At 44.5% G+C, this 20,641-nt stretch overlaps 3 protein-coding genes across 3 annotated transcripts in view; 2 read left to right on the forward strand and 1 right to left on the reverse strand.

Annotated features, from left to right (window-relative positions):
• C6H11orf53 (chromosome 6 C11orf53 homolog) overlaps positions 1 to 1,705 on the forward strand; it is a 40,194-nt gene extending 38,489 nt beyond the window's left edge. Inside the window, exon 5 of the mRNA XM_037839797.1 lies at positions 931 to 1,705. Coding sequence (XP_037695725.1) covers positions 931 to 1,332 — 402 coding nt within the window. The 3' untranslated portion in view covers positions 1,333 to 1,705. The remainder of the gene's footprint in view (positions 1 to 930) is intronic.
• Positions 1,706 to 7,402: 5,697 nt separating this feature from the next.
• Positions 7,403 to 11,819, reverse strand: LOC119537298. Its single transcript, XM_037839798.1, has 3 exons — positions 11,810 to 11,819; positions 10,760 to 11,582; positions 7,403 to 10,482 (listed from the first exon to the last, which is right to left on the reverse strand). Exons 1-3 carry the CDS (start codon positions 11,817 to 11,819, stop codon positions 10,386 to 10,388), a joined length of 930 nt encoding a protein of 309 aa, XP_037695726.1. The 3' UTR covers positions 7,403 to 10,385.
• A 40-nt stretch (positions 11,820 to 11,859) lies between these two features.
• Positions 11,860 to 20,210, forward strand: COLCA2 (colorectal cancer associated 2; the record flags this gene model as incomplete). Its single annotated transcript, XM_037839799.1, has 5 exons — positions 11,860 to 11,920; positions 12,435 to 12,529; positions 16,451 to 16,505; positions 17,919 to 18,148; positions 19,583 to 20,210. Coding segments are annotated over 5 exons (813 nt in total), but the record flags the coding sequence as incomplete, so codon positions are not given.
• Between the last annotated feature and the right edge of the window lie 431 nt (positions 20,211 to 20,641).

Raw genomic sequence — 20,641 nt, forward strand, 5'->3', positions numbered from 1 at the left:
CAGAGCTGTTCCAGCATCAGGGCTTCTCTATCCCTCCCAGCCTCCTTCCTCCCCCTTCTCCACAATATTTCTACCCTATAGAACTGTGCTCTCTCTCAGTCCTTCCAAAGAGGGGAGTCCTTAAAAATCTGAAAAATGTCAATTACCCTCTTTATACTACCTTCAACCACAAAGGAATGACTCTCTAAAGATGGAATTTTAGACACATGGCATCGGGAGAGGGGAGGCAGTGGGAATTAACATTATTAAGTACCTACTCCCTGCCAGGACATTTTATGTGCCTTCTTTGATGTAATACTCACAACTCACGATATAGTTACTAAAGCTCCATTTTGCAGATGAACAAAGTGAGGTGTCTGGAGATCAAGAAGGGGGTAATTGATCTCAGATCTTTCCAGCTGCAAGCCTACAAGCTGCCTACCTCTCTTTGCCCACTGAGGGTGGAGTGGCCTTGCTGGCCCACTTTATAAACCTCACCACGTAGTTGGAAGCCTCCTCCTTCCATGGGTGAACCAGATGCTGAGCCTCCCCACTATGTAAATGGCATTATAGGAGGCGGCATATTATGAGACTCAAAGAAGAATGCAGGATATAGTACATTGCAAACAGTAAAAAGCCGTATAAATGTTGCTTTCATTATTCTCACATCAGCACTTGACTCATTTAACCTTGCTTTCTGGGAACGGGCACCTTAATATATACAGGAAACGTAACTCTGAAATAGGAAGGGAACTAAAACTTTAAATGCTAACTAAGGTCACACAAACATCGGAAGGAAAAGCTGCCTGGTAACCAGGCTTCAGACAGCAGAGGAGGACGCAAAAGCCGCTCTGGATGCCACGGTCCAACGACAGGCCCGTGTTGGGGAGATCTCTCCACCTCGGAGAATCACCTCCTATATAACCCCAGTGACCCTCCCGTTTTCCGCAGAGAGATTCGTGGGAGCAGACGGTGCCCGACGGTCTCAGCCAGCCCGACGCCGGGCCCGCAGACGCCCTGCAGAGCCTGCCGCCCAGCACGAGCTGCCTGCCGCAGCTGGAGTCGGAGAGCGCCGCCCCGCAGCGCAGCGCGAGCTGGGGGCCCACCCTGGCTGGGGCTCCGCCCTACTCGCTGCACGCGCTGGACGAGCTGCACCACGCGCCCGGGTACCCCACCCCGCCCCCTTACCCCTTCCCCCCGTTCATGGCGGTGGCAAACGACCTAACGCCCAAAGTGGTGCAGCTCTCCCCAGATGAGGGGGCAGACGCCCCTTCCCTGCAGGACCCTTCTCCGTGGACCAAAGACGACGGGAGCCTGGCGTGGGGGGCCTATGAATGCCGCAGAGCTTACTGAGAGGGTGGACAAAAGGACTCCTAATGTGCTTTTCTTTAGATTGGGTTCTGTATTCCACTGATTGTTTTAGGCGTGTCGGCTCATTCAGAACTGGATTTTCAGGATAAACCATAATGCCACCCTTTGTTAATGGACGATAGCGTTTATTTGTAATCCCCACCCCCACCCCCCATAACCCGCTGAAATACACCACAATGTTAAATAAATATATCATGGACCATATTCTAGTTGAAACAACCATGCAGTGAGGTCTTTTGGGAAGTTTAGTAACCCATTACATGCTGAATCTTCTGTTATCCTCAGTGTATCATTTTTGGCACTGATTTTTTTTTCTTAAATTGCATTAAAAAGTTTATGTGGATCATAAAACATAGTGATTTTCCTGTTTGATTGTTTTCTTAGTTATTGTAACTGTGTATTCTTTAGTAAGAGAGAATGTATAGAGTATAATATAGGACAGGATCCATAAAACAAAACTCATTTTACACCATGCGACTTTAAAGAGTGAACTGCTATATTCTTGTCCCTCCTTTCAGTGACTTGTAAAGGTCCAGTAACAAATATGACATCATGCATAATGCTTTATTGGCATTAAAATAGGACAAAGTCAGGAGACTACGGCTTCATAAATACATAGTTTTGATTCTTCCCTAAAGCCCTGGATGTCCAAAAGTTGGTCCAATCCAAACCAAGTTTGGCAGAAAATTTTCTTTGATCTGTGGTAACCTTCTTAAACTGGCCATCATCTCTCTGGCAGAATAAGTGTACAGTGATCAGGGTGGAAGTGTAAAATGAGTATTTTCTGATCAGATAAGAGTGTGCGTATTCAAAGGAAAATATATTAAACAGGACTAGGCTGCGGGCAGGAAATAACAGAGCTCAGAGAAACAAAGAGGCTTTGAGAAGGACATATTATCAGGTGGGGGACAGAAGCATCTCCTGACAGAAAAGGAAGATCTTGCTAGTGGCTTATGAGTCAGAAGTGGGAAGTTCTTGCTATGTATAAATGAAGAAACTGACACCTAAAACAGTCTGTATCATGTAAGTTTTATTGCATGGGTACTTTGCCAAGAGTCCCCTGAGTAATTCCCACCAAACAGCGTGCCTCCCTGCAGGCCAAGCCCACCATGAATCCCTGGCTCACATTTAGAGTTGGTCATGCTGAGTCCAGGCCCACAGGTGACACCCCACACCCTTCCTCCCATGTCCCTACTGTCTTCCTTTCTTTACTCTTTTCTCATATCTTTCTGAGCCCTTCTGCTACCTCCTGACCCTCCACGTCCTGGGGGCCCAATGCTTTCCTTCTCTGCCAGGTTGCCAAAGCCCCTCATTACATTCTCCATCACATCCTGGACCCACCTCTGTTACAGTGCCCCCTCCTCTTCCTCGGTAGGTGGGAGTCCAGAAATTCAAGTAAGGGGATTAATTCACACTTAAAAGTGAGTAATTGATATTCTTCTTCTCCAGGCTTTTAGGGGTATTTTCCGGTTAGGCACACAAACTCCTAATGTATGATTACCAGCAGAAATGCGTGGATGGTAAGCCTTTCTTTCCCTCACACCCCTCAGCCCCCTCCTGGGAAAGCACTCACCGGGAAGCAGACCAAGGAGAGTTTGTGGTCCTCAGCTCTGGCAGGTGCCCTCCCACCTGCTCCTTTTTGGCAGCCTCATTTTTGGTTGCTTGATATTTGCTCTTGAGTGGAGGGGACCAACTTCCCCTAAGGGAGAGAGAAGCTGCTCTTTCTTAAATCCGGGGCTACTTGAGACCTCCATTCTGAATCCCAATCTCCTTGGCAGAACCATGTCATCCAGCAGTCACTCAGCCTCGGCATTGGGCCCCACATCTGAAAGACGAGACCTGGGCCCTCTGTACAGATTCAGGGCTCTTCACAAGGGTCTCAAAGGCATTTTCTGGCCCTAAAAAGGTTAATTTGGATCAGCTGTGTAAAACTTATAACAACTACGGTTATCTACTTCTTACCATTTGTCCCTAAGTAGCACACAGCACAATGATGGTTGCGCAAATCATAAATACGTGTCCACCCTTGTTGTTTGATCATGACACTAAATGTTAGGCATGCTCACTTCTCCTCCTTGCCTGTTATCTACTTATGTATTATGTTCATCTCCTAATAACTTGAGGATGCACTGACTCTCAGATAAGTAGAGCTGAGCAACCAGAATTCAGAACAGAGGCAAATACAATGAGTTCAGTGAGGTCTACATTCTTCCTAAGCATCCAATCCTTTACATAGTGTTTTACAAAATTAATTTATATAAAGGGAGGCATACACAGGCCCACATGCCATCTTGTATCCATTTCAGTTATCTAGTGTAAAGGGTAGCTAACACTTCCAAATGGCAAATGATTTTTAAGAATTTTACAGAGCTCAAAAATGTGTTTCTGTATTACACATACTTTAATTTGGTTCCATCTTATTGTTCTGGGAATTTGCAATACTTCGCTAAAAAAGTGAAACCAAGCTGCAAAAATTATAACCTGGAAGTTAATTCTATTTTCCTATCCTACTTCCCATTCAATTACTCTCCATTTTCTACTACATGCTGGGGACTAATGCACCTTTTCATAATAATGCACATTCTTCTCTCTTTCCTTCCTTAACCTACTCTACTTTGACTCATAGCTTTCCTGGGAAATCCAAAGAAAGGTAAGAGTTTGGGTTCAAAAACCCATCTCTTTCAGTTCCTACCAAGAGATAGGATGTATGTAAAATTGAAAGTAAGCAGAGATGATGGCAAGTTCAAGCTACTTAAGAAAGTTGACCAGATATCAAAAAGAAGTTGAAAGCAAAAGTTGCCAATGCAAAAGCTGCATTGCAGATAAACATCACATAAATCCCTGGAAACAGACATTGTAGTATGTAATTGAAAACATTTGTATTTCTCTTACAATGTTATATAAACCACTTCTTTACCTCCTTTATTTAATAAATGCTTTTAAACTGTCATGAATTGCTGCAGCACAGTTAATAATACAATCTGGCAGTACTGTTGTGGTGGAAGAGTGAAGTATTATAAAAGAAATTCCACAAAGGGAAAAGAATTACTAACCCCAATAGTGTGTTATACACACACACACATAATGTATATACCTACATATATGGGTACTATGGGGTGTGTGTGTATATATATATCCATAGCCTGATTAATGGCTGAGAAGAGTTTCCCAAATATTTTATATGGTATTAACAAGGAATAAAGAAACCATTGGTTACATTTTAAAAAACCAAAATATCAAATGATACTTAAGTCACATTATATTATGGTGATTTTACCAACTATATACCAAAATTATACTCTTTACTTTAGGTTCTGTCATTATGCTTTATCTACAGTATCCTCTATATTCAAAACCATATTACACTGTTCATCTTACATAGCAGATATAGTGACTTTTGACTCTGGAGAGATTAAATGCAAAATCACACACTTTAGCTCAAGCAAGATCTCTAGCTACAGAGACTCCTCATGGGTAGGATGCCTGAATGGCTCAAATCTGTGTCCCCAGCACCTGGCTCCACGCCCAGCATGATTTAGGTGTTCAGTGAATCTGTTAAACTGGACTAAGACTATACCACAAAGATGAATAATTATTAGGACCCTGACTCTGTGATTGACAACTCTCTGAGACCCGTGTATGAAAAAATCCTCAAATCAGCCATACTCTGCATATTCTGATAGTAGGGGAATATTGGGTTTCCGTGGAAATATACTTAAGATGATTGATTTAGTTAGATTAAGTTGGCTAAAATTTTCTAAAAAGGTGAATTACTGAACCTTTGAAGTGGCCCAAAAAAATGTATATGTTTATTTACTATTTAATGCGTTGCTAAGAAGTCTTAAAAGTAAGTCATTTGATGTTTGGTATTATCTCGGGTGTGATTAACACAAATATGATAAACTGTTCATGACCTAGAATCCCCACTTATCAGGCTAAATAAATATAATATTTTCTATAGTTATTTGTATATGACATCATGCTCTATTTGATCTTCAATACATTAGTATCTTCTAATCATAACCTCCAATAAATGAGATGTGTAGGTTTGCAATATGCAAGGTCATTGCCAGTACATTACAAGCCAAAAGGAGAATAGTAAAAAATTCTACAAGTTCCAAAAGGAATGTGGAAAAGACAAATAGTATCTAAGAATTAGCTCTTTTGCATAAGGATAGATGACCCTGTTAACCTTTCCTCTAACCAAATATCTTGAGTACAACAATGCAAAAGTTTTAATATTTAATAAATTACTTTATTCATCAATGAAAGATCACCGCAACTGTATTGATGTTTTATTTCTTAACCTCGGTGATAAATAAATGGGTTTTTATCACAGTATCCTTCATATGCTTTTGTATGTCTCAAATATTATATAAGAAAATTTTTAAATGAAAGATGAACTTTTCTTACTTAAATGGTACATTTTCAAATGCCTGTTCCCCATGGAAACTTCATAAGGAAAAATTAAAACTTTGAAAATAACTTATGGGAAGAGATCTGCAGCACATAAATAACCTTCATCTACCAGTCTTCCTGGTCATTTACATATAGACCAAACGTTCACGCTGGGGCCCTATAAGTACTTGTTTCCTCCATGTATTCAAGTTTTTGGAACTTGATATTTCCCACAAGCTTTGGTAACTGTGTCCCAAAGTCAAGATGACAAAAGAACTTTGCATTAATAAAGAGAATTTAAAGCTTGTAGTCAAATTTGGAGGGAATAAACTAACCCTTTTCCTTATACTGAAAAGTCTCTTAATATTCATGTGTCTAAATTTAATAAGCTTTCTTACTTTGGGGGAAAAAAATAAAGTGCTCTGTAGTGTCGTTTCCATACAAAATGCTGCTGTAAGATTTCGGTTAAAATATTCAACTCAAAACTTTAAAAAGAAATGTGTTCTATACCCATCATTCTGGCTTTAAGAAAGTCAAACTGAAGGGTTTCTGAGCTCAGTGGCAAGTCACCAAAGGCGGCCAGAGAGCTGAAAAAGTGTGATATGTGAATAAAAACTGGAGAAACTGCCTCAAAAAGAGAAGGCTTGGGGTGCGGGGGGGGGGGGGGTGAGCATGATAGCTTTTTCAGTACCTAGCACTGGGCTTGGCCAGAATAGATAATCAAAATATGCTTGCTGAATGAATGAATGAATGAATGAACAAATGGATGAACGAAACAAACCCATATTGGAAAAGCAGTAGTGTGGAAGTGGGAGGACAGGTATTCCGTGTTGTTCACAGAGAAGTGGATGGCAAAAACCAAGGCTTACTTATCCTTGTATCCCTGGTAATTGATACCATGACTGGTACATAGTAGATGCTCAGTAATAAATACCTAATTGGATTTGGGCTCAGTCAATGAACATTATATTTAAAGCACTTCAATAGTAGAACAGGCTCCTTAGAAAAAGCAAGCTCCCCATTTACTCAACACACATTGTAACTGTGGGTCACCAAGCACTGGTACCAGAGGCTGAACCACCACCAGCAGGGATACTGGAAGGAAACTCTAAGTCCATCTCAGCACTCAATGATCCTTTCCGACATCCAAACATCCAGATGCTCTATTTTCAAGCAAGCAAGCCTGTGGAAGCCTTCAGTCTTTCACCAAAACCCAAAGAGATTGTCAGGACTTCAAGGCAGATACCCTCGAGGTGACAATGCCCAGCAAGGGGGAATGGTTCCCAGTCTGAGAGGCACAAAGTGTAATTGGTATGATTAACAGCTCACCTTCACTCAAGCCAGCCTCTCCTTCCCTGTTCCCATCCCAGGGTTCCCAGTTTTTACGAAATACTCCCAAGACACTGTGCTGCATTCTCAGTCACCTTACACGTATTGATAGTAAAACAAATACCATACCAAAACACTTTCACATGCACAACATCAAAAAGTGTGAATGCAAATCTTGCAGGCAGTATTTTCCAATGCTAGCCACAACTCATTAGTGGGTCACTAAATTAAGTTGGTGACCAACGAACATATAATTTTAATAAGTAGAATGAAACAGAAAAGATGGAATAGAATAGAATTGGTAGAATAGAAAATATCAGAGTGCTGCACATACATAGGTGTTTATTGTTTCAAGAAGTTTGTTTTACAAATTTATGAATACAGATACTGTTACATTTACAGTGTGTGACTATGTAAAATGAACTTTGGATTGAAGTAAAAAAAGTTTGAAAGCCTCTGTTATAACAGATCAGGAAGGCAGAATACAACTACGGTTAAGAGTAAGGACTTTGGAATCAGATTTATCAAAATTTGAATTCCAATTCTGCCCTTTATGTGCTCAGTAATCTTGGGCAAGTTGCTTAACCCTTCTGTGCCTGATTCTGCCTCTGTGAAATGGGGACTCTCTACAATACAATTCCTGATATCCAGTAAGCCCTCTGTAAAGGACAACTTTCAAAAGTCCCCTATGAGGAACACCCAAGTGCATGGGTGCCTGGGAGGCTCAGAGTAGACCTGGTTGCTTCAGGCCCCATCACTAAAGAAGATCTGTCAGAAGGATCCACAGGATCCACTTAGAAAGGATTCTCCCTTATTGCCACAAGCATGGAATTTGCCTCTTAAACACTTGCAATTGTAGAAATGGCAGGGGCCAAAACACCCTGAGTTTCCTGAAGTTACTGGTCAGCAGTGGCACTAAGTAAGGGGATGTCCATCTCAGCAACAGGGACCAAGGCAGAAGCGCTCAGGACTGCTGCCGGGCTTTAGGCAGAGGCTCCTGGTGGAGAGTCGCAAGAGCTCTTTGCTCCAAGGAGCTCACCCGGCCCAGCCTTGCCTGCCTCCTGCACAGAGCAGCCGATCAGCAGCACCAGCTTCAGTGATGTCGCCCGAGGAACGCAGTGGCCTCCTGTCCATCTCCACCTGAAAGGAAAGGCTGGGAAGGAGTTTAAGCCTGAATGCGTGAGGCAGCACCCTAGAAAACAAGAGGCACACACAGGAAGCCAGAGAGAAAAACAGCAACACAGACTAGAAATGGAGGAAAGCAGAGACAGGAAGAGAGACATGGAAAAAGAAACACGGAAAGAATTGAGGCAAGGGGAGAAAATAAACAAAAAGGACAAAGGACAAGCTTTTTAAAAGCAAATCAGAAAGGAAGATTAAAACAAAAAAAAAAGGAGGGAAGAAGAAAAAGAAGTAATGGATGAAGCCATGAGGACAAGAAACTGTCCCTAATTCCAGGCTGCGGCCCAGGTAGAAGCTTGGCTGGGGTGGTCCAGACGCTGTTTTGCTCACTGTTGTCCCCAAAAGAGCACTGCCCAGGCAGGGCAGGAGAGAAGAGAGGAAACACGGCTCTCAACTGCCAGTGTCCTTCCACTCCACATGGGTCTGGTCCTCAGGCCTGACCATCAGAGGAACTCAGGATGCAGGCTCAGGGGACTCTGGAGAGAGAGGCCCTGGAGGCTGACAGGGTCCAGGTGGGCCAGGGACAAACCACCCTTCCTGCCTTCCGTTGCCAAGTGACACCTCAGGAGTTCGCAGCTCTGACCCGCTCCCCCAAAGACATGCCTTCAGCTGCCGAGAAATTCCCATCCAGCGCAGACCCAAGGGTCTCATCACTCCAAGAGCTCCTTTCCCCCATCAACATAAGCTCCACCCTGTATTCAGACACATTCCAAGGCATTCAGATATTTTTCTAGTCACCTATGGGGCTAACCTACATTTTTTGTACTTTCAGAGAATGTAGAAGACAAAGAGCAGTGGTCTGTTACTATCGCCTGGCCTGGTATCACTGGAATATTTTAGCTTATTTGCAAAGGGAACTGCCTGCAAATAAAGAACCTCCATCTTCTCCCTCTGTCTTCCGAGGCTAGGAGAGGATTTGGCCTGGTCCTCACTCCTCCTCTGGACCCATCTTGTCTCCTCCAGCTTCCAAATTGCCCACAAGCATAGAAAGAAGTCCCTGAGGATCACCCAGCACAGTCTTAGGGCAACTGTGAGGGACTCGGGCCTCGACCCAGGGGGCAGGCTGGCCTCAAATCCTTCCTACCTTCACCCCGAAATGAGAAGCCTGGAACACAGACCCATATCCTTCTTTTGGCTAAAATGAGCAGGAGCCAAGCTTGTTACTGTTTCTCAACATGCTCCTGCAGCAAAAAGGAAGGGAAGGCTCCAGGGGTGAGAAGGGAGAGAAGGAGGGGGGATTTTACAGTGGAAAAGCTCCAGCCTCAGAAAATCTGCAGAGGTTGAGGCCTATGGGCATTCCCTGCTCCATAGGGAGGAATAAAGGGTCTTAATGAGCCAGTGATCGGTGCTGAAACCTGGGTGTTTGGGACCCAGGCAGGGAGCGGAGTGAAAAGGGGAGGGAAGCCAGCACGTGGCCAGGCGGGGCCAGAAGGAGACGAGGTGCAGGGGTAAGGCTCCGCTGGGCCTCTGGCCTGCAACCTGGGCCCCGAGGGACTTCTTGCCATGCCACACCCGTAGGCTGCCATGTTCATTCCCCCAAATCTCCATTTTAAGAGATTTTCCCTTAAAATGGAGACTGGGGATGTGAGACTCGGTCTGACCAGTCAGCCTGGCTCAGGAAGTCACGGGGGGCAGCCAAGGTCACTCAGAGCCCCTGGAGCTGCCTTGGAGGCAGAAATACAGTGCATCTTTGGGGACACCTGCTCTGTCTGTGGGAAGGTGGACAAAACGCTCAAAATGCAATAAAAACAAGGGCCAGGACCCAACAGGGTCTTACTCCCTGTTTCTCTGGACTCTCTGTGGGGTGCCTGTGTGCAGGATTTCTGCAGAAGATAGTCCATTTTGTTAAGCCTTTGAATATTCAAATTGAAAGTATCGCGCAATCATTGATTGTCAAATCATGGGTTTCTAGAGGTTTTAAATACTTGGCATGAGGGGGAAAAAACTCAAACCTATACCCAAAGGTATAAAACATTAATTCTGTTTGTCTCCTGCTCCAGGGACCCGGGTGCAGCCGGATGCTTTGTGAAACTTTAAAAATGTTGCATCTCTGCTTCTCTCCTTGCACAGGAGCCCTCCTAGGCACTGAATCCCTGCAGCTGCAGCATCCAGCCACCGACCCAGCTTCAGCTGACCACGATGTCGGGTAACTCGGCTGCTTCTCCTGGGTCGGGTCGTGTGGGCCAGGGGAGTTTCGATCTAGGTGTATTTCCACTGCTTTTCCTGCACAAGAACAGAGAGGCACAAAGTCAGGGCAAGCAGTAAGGGCCGGGAATCCGGAGAGGGCACGGGCCACGCACGCTGTGGCCGCTCCCACTGGGTGTCCGCTCCCGAGAGCAGAGGCCCAGAGGACAAGTTAGCCGCTCCGGACGTCTGCGTACCCCCGTCCCCTGCCCGCCCTTCCACTTTTCCCCAGTTGTGTCCCTGCGATTTCCCGGCGCGGACCCTACGCGCCCAGAAGCGGCGGCGGGGGGTGGGGCGGGGGCAGCTAGAAGCTCACCGTGAGCCTGGGAGCAAGGAGGGCGTGCGGGCCGCACAGAGCTGAGTGGCGGAGGCCCCCCTCTGCGGACCCCGCGGCGCGCCCGCTGTCCGAGTAGCCCTTAACGCAGCGAGGAATTTGGGAGGAGAAACCCGACCGCGGAGAGGGCGCGGCGCCCAGGCCCTGCGGGTTGGACACGGGATTCCCTGGATCTGGACGAGGAATAACACAGCCTCGGTTTCCGGGAAGACCCCCAGCTCTCGGGATTTTGCCTGGGGGTGGGGGGTGCTCCCTGTTGTCCGGCTGCGGTCCCCGCAGTGACCAGGCGAGGCGCTGCCGTCCTGGGCACCAGTGCTTGGCACCCAGGCTGAGCGCGCGCGGCAGACCCAAACCGCGGGGCCCGGCCCCTCCCGGCACGATTCCGCGGCGCTCACTCCAAGGTCGAGGTCAGGGCCGGAGTCCTTCTGGGCTCCTGCGGCCACCGCTGACCTCGAAAGCTCGCCCGGCCCCGCCCGCTTTGTCCTAGCAGCCCAGCCGGACCTACTCACTGCGGCTTGGCGGGGCCCGGGACCGCAGCGTCCCCGGATCCGGCGCGCAGGGCCTCCCTCCCCAGAGACCCCCCCCCCCCACCTCCGGTCCGTGCTTGGCAGCTCGCACAGGCCCGTGTAGTCCGGAGCGTTACGGCCCGGCCGCGCCAACTCGCAGGGAGGCCCCTTTTGGAGGGCAGACTCCAAGTCGAGCGCGCGATCCTCGGGAGCCTGGAAAGGGCTTGTCCCGGAGCTCGCGCTGCTCCAACTCGCCCCAGAGCTTCGGTGCGCCCAGGCCGCGCGCCGCGGAGAAACGCCTGCACGAGAAAGGGAGGGGGTGGGGGAGAGACGGACAGAAGGGGAGAGCAAGAGCGCGGAGGACGAAGGAGGGAGGAGGAAATGATGGAGAGCGAGAAAGGCGGAGAAAAAGAATGAGGGAGAGACCTCAGAAGAAAAAGATAGATAGGGGGAGGGAGGAAGGGGAGGGGGTGTTCCCCGCGCCGGACACCTTTCCTAGGGTCAATCTGGCAGGTCCTTCACTGGCCCAAAGACATGGTTCGCCAAACCCCACCTGCCCACCGCTTGCCCTAGGGATTGGCTTCCAGACCAAGGGCACACAGAATTCAGAGCCTCCCTAGAAGGCACGCATGGCCTGGTGACGAAGGAAAGGACTCAGAGCTTCCACACCAGTGGGAATATGGCCGTGGGATGGGCTAGGTCGGCCGCTATAGATCAGAGAACGCTCTCCAGTTCCTGCCGCAAGTCCCAAGTTCCCTAATACCCTCTCCCAGCCATCAGGTTGGGCCCAGAACCCCAGGTTCCCCCACGGAGGTAGCCAAGGTGTGAGCTACCCTGGGCTACGCTCCACATTCCTGAGCAGGAAAACCTGTGTTCTCTTGGTCTAGGGATTGGGTCGTGCCAGGTGTGGATGGCCCCCCATTTCTAAAGGTTCTGTCCCCACTGGGGCCCTGAGCTCCGCCCAATTTCTCCTCATCCTGTCAAGTTTGATGGATTTGGGGTTCTCTCCCAGGTGTCTTTGAGCATTCTCTTTGCGTTCTCCAAACCTAGAAACCTGACCTCAGGTGCCATCGTCTACAGAAAGGACACCCACTGCCCAACCCGACACTTGCACCTTCTGTGTGAATACTGACTCAGTTGCTTTTCCCCAGAAAAACCAAAGGTGTATCAAGGTGTCCGTGTGAAGATCACGGTGAAGGAGCTGTTGCAGCAGAGAAGGGCACACCAGGCAGCCTCCGGGGGAACCGTAAGCACAAACACCTCACCCGCTCCCCATCCCCAGTTAGGCCTCATTAAGGTGTAAAGTCCCCCTAGACCACAGTGACCATCCCCAAACCTGGCCTTCCTCAGCTTTCGTTATAACATCCATGCCCAGCTTCCTCTCAGCTCACCACCTAAAATCACAGAGAGCATCTGGGGCATATAAGGGGCTCAGGATTCAAGGAACCCATCCCTCACTGATGAAAGTTGAGTATAAAGAGCTTGTTGGTCCAGCCAGCAGGTAAGTAGGTTGTTACTCTGTTAGGAAGATAGAGGATCTGCCCTCACATACCTATGGAAAATCTCTCCCAGTAATTCTCTTCATCTCAGGCAGCCTTCAAGGTCAGCACATCTCTGAAACATCCCCTTCTTCCCAGTTTTTCTGGAACTTAGCTTCTGAGGTCCTTTACCTGTAAATCACCAGTCTTTGAAAGGAGCAGAAAGGAACCACCTCTCTGCAAAGGAGACAGCTTGGAACATAGAACCACCTCCTCAAGACATAATGAGGCCTTTAGGTAAATCCAGGTTATCACAAGATCGTCATAAGGGTACCCTGACACATCATATACCTTCTTAAAGCAGATAAGTACTGCCAAGAGCACTCAAGGTAGCAGCAGCAGAACCATATGAACTAGGTGGGGTTATCGCCTGAGACGGGGCAGTTCATTGCTGTACGCCTCCGATCCTCCAGTGGCTTGAGGGCTGCTTGGGACATGGGTGTGGGATCTGACAGCTGGGGCCTGAATTGCCTGGATGGGATTGGTCCTGTCTCCAGCCTATTGGCATCTGCCCCACAATGGATTTTGTGCCTCGCGCTGTTTATGTGCCATGCACAACTTCCATTTCTTCATGAAAGGGGACTCTGTGGGAGGAGGCAAGTAAGGTAGTGGTTGTAAGCACAGGTTCTAGAACCAGATGGACTGGGGTTCAGGCCTTGGCTACTCCACAGTGTGCATCCTGAGCAAATTACGCCAATCTCTCTTGTCTTCATTTCCTCCCCTTTAAATTGGGGATACCAGAGTTTTGTGAGGGTTCAATAAGTTACTGCAGATGAAGCCCTTAGAAGAGTTCTTCTCACATAGCAAATGCTCAGTAAATGTTAGCTATCGTTATTATTATTTGTGAAAATCAACTAAAATAAAATTCCCACCAGGAATGGAAAGCCAGCTATTCAGTAATGGCCATTCACACCCTTTGCTCATTGAGTTCAGGTGTGGGCATGTACAGGTGTGTTCAGGTGTGGGCATGTACAGCACTAATTTTACATTTGCTGAAGTTTCAGCTAACAGAAGGTGCAAAATTTCAGCTAACACAATAAAACTTCCTTATATTTGTAGAGGGTTTTACAGTGGTCGTTCCTTTAAAGCCCTTTTCCATGTACCTTCCTTCATTTCATTCTCATACCAGCCAAAGGAGGTAAGTAGATCAGAAATCTGTGTATTGTCTATTGCAGCTGAAGTTCAAAGTCTTGAAGTTACTAATGGCAGAGCTGAAAATAGGACTGAGATCTTCTTATTCTATAGTGTTAAAAACCCTTCCCACCTGTTAGCTCCTTAAATTCATCTTTCTACAATCCAGCTGTGCTGAGCAGGAGTCTGGTAGCCTCAACCACTTCAGTTCAGAGATAGTTATAAAATTCATAAAACCAAGTATAAGGGAGATGGAAAATGCTTCTGGGGGCAGGGGGGAATCTTCAGGATATTCATAACAAAATATAATCTCTCGCTAAGGAGTTTTGATGTACATGGTAGAAATCTGTTTCAGGTGCACCTGGAGAAGTCCTATTTGAGCTGGAGAAGTCCTATTTGAGCATAGCTATTTATCTTAAAGATAGATTTGGCCACCATTCCTGTTAGGCAGCTTCAGGAGCTAAATAAAGCAAGGGTGAAACATGTCACTTGTGTATCTGACCAGATTCTGATCCCTGGAGTGGTTTGACTTATCTAAGTTTTTCTCGGTTTCCCCCTGAGAAATAACAAAGCAGTACATCTGAACCAGTGCCTTGAAGGAACATACAGAGAGGAATCTGCTCCACTTAGCTTCCTGAAAGATTGTATCAGCCCATGCCTCACAGAAACATAAGAGTAACAAACATCTAACTTAATGACAAGAGCCAGATGCAAAATCCCTCACTGGAAACCATCAGAGGAATCCAGGATTCTAGGAAGGCTGCGAGGATATACTCAGTAGGCAAGGGGATAATTTATGCCTCCTCTTTCTGGCTTAACATACATGATCTCCAGTTTGTTCAGTTGTTGAAGAACACCTCTGGGAAACTTTAAGCCAAGGGAAGAGTTAGTTTTATCAAATATTACAAAGCAGGAAGACATTCATCTACATTTGTGAAAGTCAGAGTACCATGAAGTTTGAAGACAATCAAGAATGGGAGTCATAGAATGAGACAAATAGAAGGGACTTAAACTGTGCCAGGAGAAAAGTGAGTGTGCCAGAGTTGTAAATTTGATTAAAAAAACTTATTTCAGCCAGATCAATTTGCAGACATCTCACACACACACACACACTTCTTTTGCCTTTAGGCTATAGAGAAACTTGAGTTAGTACTTATCAAGAGATATAATTTACCCTTTTGGTTTTTTTATCAGTAATTTTTTTTTTTAAACAGCCTCGATGTGTTTTATAAATTGTAGATTGTAGATAATTTGTGCTGTTTGAAATCTGAAAGAGAGGTGCCTTTCTTTGTGTTCTTGGAGCAAAGGAGAAAGTGAACCCATGACTAGAAAGATAATATCAAGTAGGATATTGTAAACATACCTCAGGGAGATAACATGGGGAGGCAGAAAAACAGGCCAATCCGGGGGAGGAATGGGGTTAAGGAGAGCTCTACAATGAAGCAGAATGTTTTAAAACCCACTCCTTCCAAGTCCCTTAGCTCAAGCTGCAGCCAAATATTTGCATAAAGAGCTGGTAAACGATTCCAGCTTCCTGGTTCATGACATTACAGCATGGATCATTTTCAAAATTAACATCACGTCCTATTGCAGCAGTGGTTGATTGCATAGCTCTCCAAGTGGCTCAGTGCACGGGAGCAGGTATACCCTGTAACTCAAGAGCTAGGTGTGGTGAGTGCGGCTTCCAGCACAGAATCACAGCAATGCTGGTCCCTTTAAACTTGAAAGCCACCACCTGAAACCTAAAAAAATAAAAAGCCAATTACCCGGTTATCAATTCAATTGGAAAATGCAGGCTGCATTACTTTCAATAGCTAAAAATGAGCGGTCTCATAAACTTCAATTATTTAGATAGAGTAGTGAAAAAAAAACTTTTATAGAAAATAGTTGGAAAAAAAGCATACAAATTGAAATATTTCCCAGCCATTAGCTAGAATGTACATAAGTCCCTCTCATAGTTAATGGCTTTAAGAAAATATTTGCTATTTTACTATTTCATAGATAATAAGAACATGTGAATATTTTTAGCTATGCAGATTAACAAAGCTAGGAATTATTTCCTTTTGGGGAAATAAATTCCTGATATTAAGTAGCCAGACCATATGTGTATGAAGATTTTGGGGGAAAATGATTGACTAAGTCATAAATAGTTGGGATTAAAAAAATGTTAGAATTTATTGATGTTAAATTAGATAATTTCATTAAAAGGCTCTTTGCTGAGCTTTCTCAAGCTGTTACATTTCTGTAATATTAAAAATTAACAACTTTTAAAATTGAAGTGAGAGAGTCTGAATTAGAAAAATCCCCAAGAAAACATTAAAGTTGAATTTGAATACACTGTATCAGGGGTTGTATTTAATGACGGCAACTATTTTAGAAGAAAGAATAGGGCTTACCTTATAGCAGAAGGAAACATAGTTCACATCAAAATGTCTTAGCCTTCCCTTTAGAGAACTTGAATTTCACTTTGCTTTGTGATTATATTCTCGCTTTGGCAGCTGTCTGGAAGCAGCAGCGTCGACATTTCAGACCCAGTCACACCATCTTCTGCAGGTCAGTACAGCCAGCGCTACTGTTGCCTCAAAACTATTTCCCAAGTTCATCTCGAAAGCCTTTCGCTGCTTCATTCAGGGGTTAAGAGAGGGCACCGCCATTTAATTGGAACCAACCAATCAGAAGGTGAAAAGGCACGGTGACTCCAGATTCAAGCACAGCAAGGAAACAAGTGCAGATTTTGTCCCCATTTCTGAACTGTCCTGTGCTGTCTTGTCTGTCCAAATGTAGAGAGTTGGCTCTAAACGTTTATTCCGGTTCCTCATCTCCAAGTAACTGAACTTGACTGAAAAATGAGAATTGCTTTCAGAAACTTATCTTTTTTGGTGTGCTACTTAAGATGAAGCACGGAACATCCCAAGGTGCTAGAAGATGCTTTTGCTACTGTTCATTCAGTTTCTAGCTGACAGGGGCTTCCCTCCCCTTCTTTTCTGTCTTCCCAGAAAGTTCAAACAAGTGTAAGTGTTCTCAGCCCAATACGAATATCTCTATTACATAAACACTCCTACCTATGCCACTCAACAGCTAAGTCTAAGGAGGTTATATATGAAACCTGTGCTTACGGTAGGGCCCCATTGAATATGCCACTTTAACTTACCCGCAGGGAACACTGAAACTTCAAAAACCCCAGTGTGCTGCAGTCCCTCTGATGGACTCACTCTAGACCAATCTTTTTTGAGCATTTAAAGAAGATAATCACAAATTGGGCATATTCGTAAGAAAACAGGAAAGGAGTAACATTTTCACAATTATTCTTGTTTTGGCATTTAACAACTTGTTTTAATTCCACGATCATGTTAACATGTTCACTAAGAAAACATTTTGCTTTTGGTAATTTAGAATAAGTAGTGCTAATCTGTACGCTACATTCCTGATTTCCATTTCTGAAGTTTGCATTGCCATTTATATCACTTCTCAAAATGCTCTCCTCAAAATTTAAGTTGCTGTATGCATGAAATGTTTAGGGAAGCAATAACTGCTAAATTAAGAGAATTATTTACCACAGCATCAGAAGTTTTCTTAAAGCCTCAAATAATTCTATGAGGTATCTCTGAGATGTTTTCTTGAACCACAGATAGGGGCTGGATGTTGACATTTAATAGTCTAAGAAAGTCAAGGCTTGAGCCATTTTTTGACTGGGACAGCTGGACACAACTTGGACCACCATTCTTTTTTTTACCCCTAGCCATATTTACAGCAAATTTCCACATTACCAACCAGATTCATTTCACTGGGACTTGAATTAACTAAGACAACTAAAAACTCCAAATTGCCTGCCTATTTACTTTTCTGGAACTCTTAAACCTCCTATTCCCTGGACAAAATAAATATTCAGAATATAGACTAGAACTCCATTAGGATCTGTAAGTGCAATTTCTAAACCAAAGTCTTTCTTTTTCCTTTCTTCTGTAGGACTGTACTTTGAGCCTGAACCGATTTCTTCCACGCCCAATTACCTTCAACCCCGAGAATTTTCTAGCTGTGTTTCTTGTGAAGAAAACTCAAGCTGCCTAGACCAGATCTTTGATTCCTGCCTTCAGACAGATACATACCTGGACCCTTTGCTCAATTCCACACAAATCACTCAACACTATTTCCCAGACAGCTTCCAGGCTGCCCCTTTCTGCTTTAACCAGAGCCTGGTAATTAATTTCAGTTCTTTACAAAAACTGATTGGCACTTACTGTGGGATAGTAGTGCTTTGTAAGAGAGTTTCTCATCTCATGAGAAATTATACAAACAGTTTCAACAAGGAAATCAAGAGAAAAAACAAGTAGAGAACTGTTGAAAATTTAATGGAGGTAGAAGTAGCCACACATGGCAGGGCACAAACCTTTGAATATCTGCATAATTATGATATCCTAAGTAAGCTGGTATGTGGCAATGAAAAGAGGTTTCCTGACAATATTCATTTAATGTTCTTTTAAACTGTAAAATTAAGGCATCTACTAATTGGGAATCACTGATGTGAGCAATGGCTCTTAGGAAGCCCAATGTAGGTTGATCGATGAATTTTGAGTTCTTGAAACTGAAATTAAGGCTGTGTCTATACAGTACCAAACTGTCATTTTGATAGGGGGGTTTTGTTTTGTTTTGTCCCTGAATCAGCTCTACAAACTGATTGTTTTGGTCTGTTGTAGGCACAAGAACTCATTCGGTTCTGAGATGGTTAGTAAAAATGAAGTCTTAATTCCTGAAAGAATTTGGATTAACGTCTGTTCTTGATGGACCTCTAACGTTTGAAAATGTGTTAGCCTTCAAAGCGGAGTAAGGTTTCCATTAGGAGATACTAGTTACTTTAGATGCCTTTCAGAGACTTACTGTATAGCTTTTTTAACTTTAAAAAGTAAGGGTTTGTTTTGTTTGTTTCGGGTTTTTTTGAATGTAAACACTTTTTTTGGTTTGATTTATCAAAAGTCTGTGTAGGTATCAGACTAAATTTCAGAAGGGATAGGAAATTCACTCCATGGAATATGGATATCTTCAGCTGGAAAACAGAGGGCATCCATTGCCCAGTTCCTTCCAGCTTCCAGGTTAGGCTTTCTCAGTAGCAATCATGGACTTGCCTAAGGGAAAGCAGAAGTTACCTCTGTCCTGAGGGGATGAGACTTTAATGGCAGCAAGAGCAGTTTCAGGTCTTGGAGTATCCAGTTCTCCTCTGCAGGGTCACCTGGTCTCCACATTCTAGGGTGTGGAGAAACATCCTCTGTGCCACCTGCAGCTTATATTGTGCAGCACAGCAGGATTTGATGTGCAGGTGACTTGAAGTACAATGGAATTTTGTGGTTTAAGAACAAAGCATCTTCTAAAGTATGGTTATAACAAAGGAAGCCAGTGAAGCAAGGCAATTTATTGTTGGGAAAGAAATAGGCACATACAGAATGTGGTGTCATGAAATCATATAGTCAGTAACTAAAATTACTTCTGCAACAGGTTGGGTTGGATTTTTTTTATACCTAATTTTCTTTCTCTGAGTTAATAAACCCACACTATGCAATTTTTTTTTTTTTTTTTTTTTTTTTTTTTTTTGATCCTAAGTTATCAAGCTCTTTGTTCCTTGGTTTTCATTTCTCTAGACCCCAGGTTCGCCTTCGGATTCCTCCACTCTCTCTGGCTCCTTGGACTATGGCTATTCGCCAGCTCAGCTGCCTTCTTATGTTCCAGAGAATTACAGTTCTCCCCCCTCCCTGGACACCAGAAACTGTGGTTATACCTCGGAAGACTGCTCCTACCCTCACCTGCCCTCGCACACCCAGTACAACTGCTCCTCCTTAGCCACCTCCTCAGTCTGTTACTGCGCTTCCTGCGAGGCCGAGCACTTGGAAGCCATCAGAGCATCAGAGTATTTCCCCTACCCAAGCACAGACTACGTGGACTTCACTCCCTCGGCGGCAGCAGCCAGCGATTTCTACAAAAGGGAAGCAAACTGCGACATCTGCTATAGTTAATAGAAATTACATTCATTTGGAACATGGCGTGCATGTATTTTTCTACTCCATCTAGATGACACCTCAAAATATGCAACCTGTTACCAGAATATCACAAGGGCAGTTTACTTGTCACCATTGTCAATGTTCTGACGCTAACCCTTACGCATTCACATGATACCAAGTCCTCAGTTCCGGTCTTAGTGCTACCCCCACTTTGTATGCATACAGTTTAAATTTTTATAGGGAACTTTCAATTGTTTTACCATTCTGTATAATGAACAAAGTCTCTTTCTTTTTCTTACTAATAAATAATTTTATATTACTAAGTGTTTTATTTTTTTTATTTTCCAGTAACAGTTGCTAATTGTTTTGAATATTATCAATTAATTCTGGAACTCACTAATTAATTACTCTCCAGTGGTTTAATTTCACTTATTCCTGAATTTGAAGCTATTTTAACATGCTGAGATACCTTGGCTCCCATGGGAATGGAGGGTAGACACAGATGTGATGGCAGAAGAGGGATGATCTGCTTCACCTCTAAACACCTCTAAAGGAGGGGTACACCTTGGAGCAACATCAGAGAAAGACATCCACGAATCATCAGTTTCTCGGAGCTAACATTAGTCAACAAGACGTTAATATGACCAAAAAAGACACCTTACCTATGGCAATGTTAAACTGTAGATAATTATTTTCATTTCT

Source organism: Choloepus didactylus, chromosome 6 (assembly GCF_015220235.1).
Source record: "Choloepus didactylus isolate mChoDid1 chromosome 6, mChoDid1.pri, whole genome shotgun sequence".
NCBI classification, from domain to species: Eukaryota; Metazoa; Chordata; class Mammalia; order Pilosa; family Megalonychidae; genus Choloepus; species Choloepus didactylus.